At 35.3% G+C, this 9,741-nt stretch overlaps 1 protein-coding gene across 1 annotated transcript; it reads left to right on the forward strand.

The window, feature by feature from the left end:
* Positions 1-463: 463 nt before the first annotated feature.
* Positions 464-7,102, forward strand: LOC149565935 (putative serine/threonine-protein kinase PBL7). The gene is made up of 7 exons (XM_089819409.1): positions 464-1,488; positions 1,684-1,919; positions 2,140-2,272; positions 5,086-5,344; positions 6,070-6,202; positions 6,318-6,407; positions 6,507-7,102. Exons 1-7 carry the CDS (start codon positions 1,293-1,295, stop codon positions 6,708-6,710), a joined length of 1,251 nt encoding a protein of 416 aa, XP_089675535.1. The 5' UTR covers positions 464-1,292; the 3' UTR covers positions 6,711-7,102.
* Positions 7,103-9,741: the final 2,639 nt, after the last annotated feature.

Raw genomic sequence — 9,741 nt, forward strand, 5'->3', positions numbered from 1 at the left:
CATGTGGATATGATACCAAATGTCTTTTCCAAGTGCTTTCTTGCTATATATATCTTGGGGCATGTGGGCATTTAATTAACAATTTTTCAATAAAACCATCTCAACTCACCAAATTCATTTCTATAAGTTGGAGCCAAAAACCCTATCTTCGAAACTACATTGTATATATAATATTTTGTTCTAGCGATGAGGGCTTATTGAGTGTAGTTTGAATTTTGAACTAACAAATTTGTATAATCAATTAAAGCCTACTTTTATATATGGGAAATCAGAAACAATCCGAGAATGTAATTTAAAAAAATAATTTAGTTGATGGAAAGGATGTCTTACCTCGACCTTTCCTTCAAAAGCTGATACGTTGTTAATCATAAATACTGTTACAATATTTCTCCCTAGAATAAGAATATGCTACACCATTCTTTATTTGTTTTTATCCTTCTGTCCAACTTCAGTTGATATTGAGCGGATGTCTTACCTATATATCATTGCCATAAAGATGGTATCTTGCAGCATTCTTTGGAAGTCCTAGTTCCTCATTGCTAACCCATTTGTCAAAGACATAGGAGATGTTGAAAGCATTATGTTCAAAATCTCAAATCAGAGAGGAGGTCCAATGGTATATTTGTGTATTCCTTCTCTCTGAAACTATGTGGACCGTGCAGTGTGTCAGCCAATTCTTTTCTATTTGTATCAGCAGTGCTTCTTGTGGGCTCTGAGACCAATGCAGATAACCAACACAACCTTGGAACTTTCAATATGTTTAAATAAACCACCCCATAACCCCAAATTTCCAAGCATGTTCCCTCCTTCATGTAAGAAAACCAGGTTTCCTTCCTTCCATCACTGCATTGATCAGTGGTAGTTTGACTGAATGCTATCAATGACAATCAAAGCTTTGCAGTCCAGTGTTACCATCCGTTGTTTTTGTTTTTGGTTTTCTTCCTGGTCTGATAGACCTAACTAAGATCATGCTCTGGTAAATGTCAAATGCTGTGATTGTAGTTGAGTAGTTTAGTGTTAACGTTTGTTGTGTTTAGCAGTCCGTTGTCACCATCCGTTGTTTTTTGTTTCTTGCTGCTCTGAAAAACCTAAAACCATACTTTGGTAAATGCCAAATGTTGTGATTGTAGTTTAGTAATTTAGTTTTAGCATTTGTTGTGTTTCAAGCTTCGCCTTCCTACATTCTTTAATGCGCTTTGTCTACATGCCAAATGTTGTGACCTAAATATATCAGTCAAGTGGGTTTGTCTGCTGTTTTTGGTGTATGTAAGAGGAGGCCCAAATAAGCCTCGATGGTTCGGTATCTGGAGGAAAACAGGAGCATAGGCCCTCCCGCGGTGACCCAATTCAATGGAGAGAGAAGGAATGCTGGCATAGCCCTCGTTGTCATTGTCGTTATTGCTGCCCTTGCAGTGGTGGCCTTGCTTGTTGCATTCAGCTATTATTGGTACATCAGAAACAAAGTAAGGAGGAGGTTTAGCACTGAGAGTAAGTTTTGGATTCCTTACTCTATGAGGGTTTTTATTGTTTTGTGAAGTAAATTTAAAATCTGATCAGTTTTGGGAAGAAATACCTGAGTTAATGATGTTTAGTTTCAAGTTTAGAGGTCTATTAGACACACCCATTTTGAAATATGGGTGAGCATTTTTGACTTTTTGTTTTTCTACTGCTTGTGTAATGTAGAACCTAAAGAATGTGAGGAGTCTGCGACCCCTGTGCTGAGCTCTTGTCACACAGAAGCCCAAGTATTCACATTTAAACAACTCCAAGTTGCCACGAGCAATTTCAGTCAAAATAATATTATTGGTCATGGAGGCTTTGGGTCTGTTTATAAAGGGGTGTTGCAGGATGGCAGCAAGGTTGCCGTCAAGCAGCTTGACCTAGCAAGCAAGCAGGGCGAACAAGAGTTTCGTGTAGAGGTATGTTGGTTTCTTTCATCTTATGCCTTTCAGCTTTTTGACAGTTCTAGATTAGGTATACCGAATTAAAGGCATTTCCCATGCTCTGGATTAAGAGACTTCCTATAGTTACAGTGTTGTTTTACTGATTGTATGATGCTCGTGTCATCATCCATTTGATGACTCTTTATATTTGGATTCACACTAAAATACCAATATGCATGGATTCCTTGTTGAACAGGTTGATGTTCTGAGCAGATTGCATTCCCCGTACTTGCTTTCATTGATTGGCTACTGTGCAGACCATGACCACAGGCTCTTAGTCTATGAGTACATGCTCAATGGAAGCCTTCAGGAGCACCTTTACTCCGACGGTGAGCATCTATTGCCTAGGTTCTAAATCCTAATATTGTTTTCTTTGCTTCCATCGAATTTATTGAAAAATCAATAAGTTCATTGAACTCCTGTGTTGATTTGATTTGGGTTTCTTGCAAATTAATGTTTGTAGGAGAGGTTTGAATCTAATATTATTTGGTGATAGAAATTCGAGAGTACCTTTGACCACAAAAAAACAAGCATATGTGCTGATTCTTGGGACTTACAGTTAGATTTACTGTAATCTTAGTTGAACTGGCAATTGAAGAAAAGAACCGGGAGGCAAACTCCATGCTTTGAAAACAAACTCAATCAAGATACAAGCAGTTGAGGGAGTCCCTAGTGTGTATAACTGGCACCAGCCCCTATTTGGTACAACATTGTGTAATGATGTGGACTTTGCCTAGCTAACCCCTCGCCCTGTAGTTTTGGTTTGGACTTTTTAGTTTAGTGACTAGTTTATAGTTTATAACGACAGTCTAAACACTATATCATATTGCAGCCACAATAATCTTCCTAACCGTGTTATTGATATGTCCTGTAGTTTGGTGTCTAGAGCATAGCACATCACAGCCAAAACTACACTATGTCCGGAATCACTCAAGTTATTCAATGCCCTGTTTCATTGAGAACACATTGTTTTGGCATTTTGATCTATATACATGAAAATTTGTGGACTCTCCCGATTTCTAGGATTTAATAATATCGACCCTAAATGAAGTTACTAGATGCATGTGAGAAACCATTTAAGCTGTGCACCACTTAGATGATTCTGGTTGTAACATATATATAACTAAGACTATGTTCAGAAATAATTATCGGCCATATCTGGCTTTGTTTCTGAGAGGAGTTTCCTCTTTATTCATTCTGGTCATAATAGATGTAGTATTAGATTGTAAGTCTAAACTTATTTCCAACAAGAATTTTTTGATGCTAAATTGGAACTTTGTTTGGGTATTCCACCTTTCCCTTCATTTGTGACTTTTTGGGGACAGAGGGATGGGCGAGAAATGTCTCTAGGACCAGCAACTACTAAAACGAAAAGTAGACATTCTAGTATGCTTCAGAAATGGCAGGGGACGGTCAGGTAATGCCTAGCCATCCCGAACCAACTAGCCTGCAAAATATGTGATTTAAAAAAGAAGAAACAATGGGGGGAATAAACAGTATAATGTAAAGAAAAAGAAATCTGATTAATCTGTACAATAGAAGTAGTGTATGTATAATATGAAATTAGTAACAGAATACATTGGAGAACCCATTGAGGTACAAAATGTTAAACCCAGCACCGCAAGATTTTCCAATATTGCAAAATCTCAACCATTCTTGGACCACTCTTAAGCAAGTGTAGATGTAAATAGAAACACATCAAAGTGTTTTGCATATTGCATACAATTCGACTCAGATTCAAACTGAAGTACATAAATATTAACAGCTGCATCACATTTTCTATGATTCACTGAAATTTGATTTATTGATAACGGTCTGTTTTTTCTCTCCCAAAGTAATCTCAATCACGATTACGCTTAAGATTTTGAGTAGGATAATGTTTATTAGTAGTAAAGCCCAAATGGATGCAGTAAAAAAAAGATGAAAGTTCACACCACTATTAGCTATGCTGATTTAGCTATGTATTGAAAGGATTATAAATTTAAAACGCATCTTCTTTTAAATGAAAGGTAATGTGAAACTTATGAGATAGAAAGTGTTCAGTAAGATTGCTGCATGTTACTTAAGGTACCAAATGAATGCCTATATAATTAATTATATCCATGTTAATCCACATCAACATAAACAACTGCATTACATGAGCTAAAATTCACTGATTTGATTTCCTAATCACTTAGAAAGTTAGATCCAAACTGATCCATATAAGTATAAACAGCTGCATTGCATCTGATTTACTAATAATGGTCTGATCTTTTCACCTCGTACATTTTGAAGAAATTTCAATGGAGAATGCGACCTAAATTTTAAATATGATATTGGTTACAAACCCCCAATGAATGCAGAAAAAAGAAGTTCACATCACTCTTACTCATGTAGGAAAAGATTATTAGCTTTGCCCCTTGCCCTTAAATGAAAGCAGTGTGAAGTCTATGAGATAGAAAAGCGTTCAGCAGCATTATTACATTTCATTCAAGGTATCAAGTTATGACAAGAGGGAGTCAACCTTTTTGACAGAAAACAATAGCTAAGTTGTCGACAAATTTTTATATGACTGATGCTGGTCCCATTTATTCAATTTTAGAATCTCTCTATTTCTTAGTCATGCTGATCTAAGTATAAAATGAAGAATATAAAAAGAAGAAAAACTCTTCGCCTATTTAGTTACAATTTTGGTATTTAAATAGAAAATGTCAATCTGTATAAGGCATTAATATTGAAAGTGTTGAAATTTTGTTAACTTGTAAGTCAATTCTCATGTGAATTCTAATCCAGCGCTAAGATTATGTAATATTATTCTATATGATGAATGTCTCATATGAATAATTGAAATTTCTTATATTCTTTTCTTATCTCCCATTCCTGCTGTTTTCCAAGAAATAGCTTTCTATTCCAGCTATCCCAGAAATGTCTCACCCTGCCCCCTGCCCCCTGCCACCCTCATATCATAGATTCTGTGAAATCCATATGTTTTGTTATGCTATGTAGATTAACGAGATTATAATGCTCTCGTTTCCTGATTCAGAAACTAAACTTGATACTAAAACTTAGTGCAACATGTACAGGTTGGTCCAATGTTATTAATTTCAATTGTAACTTATATTCGTTTTTGAAAAGATATGTTTTGATTTTAATCCTGTGACAGGGTCTTCTGGTACCCCTCCAAAACTGGACTGGGAGACTAGAATGAGAATAGCCCTTGATGCAGCAAGAGGCCTTGAATACCTGCATGAGTACGTGGATCCTCCTGTCATCCACAGGGACTTCAAAAGTAGCAACATTCTCCTGGACAGGAACTACCACGCCAAAGTCTCAGATTTTGGCTTGGCCAAACTTGGGTCTGATAAAGTAGGAGGCCATGTGTCTACTCGTGTTCTAGGAACTCAAGGATATGTTGCTCCAGAGTAAGTTAAAGGATCTCACTTTCTCAGATCGTTTATCATGGACTCATTTCTCTCGTCTTGCTCTCTTCTGCTTGTGATGGATTTTGTAGTTTGATCTGAAATGTAGTGGAAATAAACTCACTCAATTATTATTATGCACAATAAATCTAAGAATGGTTTCGAAACAAATATAACTAACTTCTTTAAGGTGTTTTTTTCCCTTTGACCTTGTTATTGGAAATAAGTTGGAAGCAAAATTCCATGATCAATTCATTTGGTATTTTGTCCAAAATGAAAGGACTTCAAGACCTAGCTTTTGATACTTAAGATTATATAAAGCCTTATAGTTCTTGGCATTTCAGTTGTATCCATATCTTATAGCTTGAATTTACATAGCCAATTATTGAAAATTATGGCGGAAACAATAATGATTGAACCCTTGTCATTTGCACTTCAGAATTGTCACTTTCATTAGGCATTTGATCTGCATGATCGATTTCTAGCTTACTCTTCCCGATGATAGATCATGCCATAACGCGCAAACACATGCTCTATAAAGACAATTAAGAAAACAAAAACTATCCCCTTGGTAAGACTTGTTTTAGCTTTCTGTGTAGACGTTTTCTCATGGTGTATGATCCAAATCATTGATAAAAAAATGTTAATACAGTCAAATCCAGAAACCATCAAAATTATCAAAGACTGGAAACTTCACGCATTTAATTGTCACCGTGTATGCTATGCAGGTATGCATTGACAGGGCACTTGACTACCAAGTCAGATGTGTACAGCTATGGAGTAGTGCTATTGGAACTCTTAACTGGAAGAGTTCCAGTGGACATGAAAAGGCCACCTGGTCAAGGTGTCCTCGTCTCTTGGGTATTGTTTTTTCTATACAAAGTAGAAATACCTGTCTGATTGTTCCGCTGAATTATAAAAACAAAGCTCTATAAACATTAATATCTCAGTATTACTACCATTTTGTTCATTGCAGGCTCTGCCTCAGCTCACAGACAGAGATAAGCTAATTCAGATTGTTGATCCGGTGTTGGAGGGTCAGTTCTCCATGAAAGAGCTCATTCAGGTCAGCCATTCAGTAATTTTCAATTAACTAAAGAGCAATGATAAAATTTATATTTTTTCTCCGTATCTAACTTCATATCCCTTCTCTTCTGAAATGTAGGTTGCAGCAATAGCTGCAATGTGTGCACAACCAGAAGCAGATTACAGGCCACTTATGGCTGATGTGGTGCAGTCCTTGGTTCCTCTTGTAAAGCACCATAGGCCATCTTCTAGAGTTATAAGCACCCCAAATTTGCATCATACCATTGTGACACTCAAGTCTTCTTCCATTGACAGTGGCAGCAGTGGTGCTGCTAATGACTGATACTAGTCGTATATAAGATAGATATTTCGTATATACAATTAAAATAGATTTTGAAGAGACCGAAGCCTCTTTGTGGAGGTTAGATTTTCAACACTAAGCCAGGCTACTAAACCCAGATCCGACCCAAGTTGTTCCTGAGCTCCTCTAATTCTAATTAGAACTCAATCAGTGACATGGGTATTGTTGCACTTAGTTAAATTTGCACCAGCTACTGATCTAATTATCCCAGCTAACATGTGTCTTGTTAAGATATAAAGTTTTACAGAATGCGCTAATTTTAGTGCTTTCTCGATATGACCTTTGTGGTTCTGGAAATTGTTGTGTGCTATATATTAGGTACATGGTTTCGATTGGTATTTAATGGAAGCTCCTTCAAACGAATTAATGTTTAATTCCACCCACTTGTGAAGTGTGTATTGCCTCTGGAATGTCTTATCCTCCATTGATTTCTCACCGCCCCATGTAAACATTCGCTTATTGTAAATTTTCTTTAATCGATTAAATCAGATTAACCTATAAATTAATGTTCTTTACTCGGTGACCTGCCACATTACAACAAGAAATGAAGCTTTTAATAGATCAGCGAGCTAGGGTATAGAGCAATAAATGAAAGTTGGACTTGAATATTGTGGAGAGAATTTTGGTCACGGTAATTATGCTAGACTGGCTACAATCCTTTTATGGTCATTAATAAATTCCTTTTCTGCAGTCCTTTCATGGTTATTAATAAATTCCACGGAAGCATTTGCCTTATATTTGTTGCATGCAATGTTTCTACTAGGGGCATTCAAATGAAAAATTCGAAGTAGGTACTTGAATTTTTGTTATAAATGTGTACTGTAGAGGGCATTCACTTGTTTTTGTTTCTATTTATAAATGTGTACTGTAGGTACTTGAATTTTTTTTATAAATGTGTACTGTAGAGGGCATTCACTTGTTTTTGTTTCTATTGATTTTAATATTTTTAAAGGATTGTTTTTTATTTAAAATAAGTTTTTATGAATATTTTGAGTGTTAGTATAGAAATTTATTGTAGTTGGTGATCTCATGAATATTATTATTTAGTGTATTATTATATAAATATTAAATAATCAAAGAAACTATTTGTGTTAAATTATTTTTAATTTAAACTATATTTGTTCGTTTTGCATTCTTCTTTGGCTTACTATCATCATGGAAGTTCATGAAATTTGATTCCAAACATTGATACAAATAATAAGCACACAAATATCAAATAGTAAAGAAATTAATTGGTAGCAAATGTGAGTTTTAAGATAATTGAAAGTGAAAAATGATTAAACTGATTGGGCAATATCTAACCTTTAACCTTTTGTTTTGCTTCAACAGACCTCTATAAATCAATCTTCAACTTACATCCAATAGTGTCATTGTGACAAAATCACAAATAAGATTAAGATCGAACATACAATTTGGTGGCTCAATGTTTTTTTGATCAAGGAAAACAGGATTTGAAAGGTGCTTGAAACCCTTTACAAATCTAAATATTTTACAAGTGCATTAGAGCCATTGCTTACTAAATAATACATTGACCTTATTTGGAGTTTGGAGTCTTTCTCTTGAAAGTAATTTCCTATGAAAAATCAACTTATGTTGCATTAATTTTGTGTTTTTTCTAATAAATATATGACTAAATTTTATTTTGTTCAAATTTTCTTTTTTCACAAATCATCACAAATTGCAAAATAAAATATGAAATATTGAAGAGAACATTATCATGACTATCTGGAACAACCAAACACCCCAACCAAACACTAACATAACCGTATATGATGTTAGTCTCTAGAACAACCAATATTAGTCATAAAAACAATACCGCATTGAGCAAAAATTTCACTCCTTTGATTTTGTTCCTAACAATACAGAGGCAAAGTACATATGTCATACAAAAATATGACAATATTGTCTCACCTACTCTCATGCTTTCATCTACATCTTTTCCAACCACTACAAACCAATCTATTTATCCTCACTTTTATTATTATTATTATTCTATTCATAATTTCGATCGATCTTTTACTCTTAATTTACTGTTTAAAAAAATAAAAAAAATTCAAATACTTCATAGCTCTATGAAGAGGCTTGCTCAAGAAGATCTTGATGTCATCACAAGGGAGATTAGAGATCGAGGTTTCTCAGAGGATCTTGGAAGGGTTGAATCCCTTGCTTCTAGAGCTCTAGAAGAATGGGAACTTCGAGAGGAAATTTTTTGGAAGCAAAAGGCTAGAGTTGATTGGCTCCAGGAAGGTGATTGGAACACTGCCTTTTTCCATAAAACAGTGCAATCTCGTCGGAATACTGCATTGAGCAAAAATTTCACTCCTTTGATTCTGTTCCTAACAATACAGAGGCAAAGTACATGTCATACAAAAATATGACAATATTGTCTCACCTACTCTCATACTTTCATCTACATCTTTTCCAACCACTACAACAAACCAATCTATTTATCCTCACTTTTATTATTATTATTATTCTATTCATAATTTCGATCGATCTTTTACTCTTAATTTACTGTTTTTAAAAAAAAAAAAATATTCAAATACTTCATAGCTCTATGAAGAGGCTTGCTCAAGAAGATCTTGATGTCATCACAAGGGAGATTAGAGATCGAGGTTTCTCAGAGGATCTTGGAAGGGCTGAATCCCTTGCTTCTAGAGCTCTAGAAGAATGGGAACTTCGAGAGGAAATTTTTTGGAAGCAAAAGGCTAGAGTTGATTGGCTCCAGGAAGGTGATTGGAACACTGCCTTTTTCCATAAAACAGTGCAATCTCACCGGAATTAGAGCAATATCTCTTCTTTGGTTAATTCTCAAGGTATCCATCTGAATTCCATCCCAGCTTTGTTCCAGGAGGCTACTCGGTACTTTTCTACCCTCTTCTCTGAGGACTCTCCTCCTGCTGATAATGAAGAAAATATTCTTTTGTCTTGTATTCCTTCCCTTATCACTCAAGAAATGAATGATTATTTCATGCGTCCAATATCTTTGGAAGAGCTGGAGGGGGTGGTCTTT

The sequence above is a fragment of the Cupressus sempervirens genome, chromosome 3 (assembly GCF_028749045.1).
Source record: "Cupressus sempervirens isolate cs-2001-9-10 chromosome 3, ASM2874904v1, whole genome shotgun sequence".
Taxonomy (NCBI): Eukaryota; Viridiplantae; Streptophyta; class Pinopsida; order Cupressales; family Cupressaceae; genus Cupressus; species Cupressus sempervirens.

Coding starts and splice junctions, on each gene's coding strand:
- LOC149565935 (XM_089819409.1), top strand. CDS start 1,293: ATGGTTCGGTATCTGGAGGAAAACAGGAGCATAGGCCCTCCCGCGGTG. Junction 2,273..5,085: donor GGAGCACCTTTACTCCGACG/GTGAGCATCTAT, acceptor ATCCTGTGACAG/GGTCTTCTGGTACCCCTCCA. Junction 5,345..6,069: donor CAAGGATATGTTGCTCCAGA/GTAAGTTAAAGG, acceptor TATGCTATGCAG/GTATGCATTGACAGGGCACT.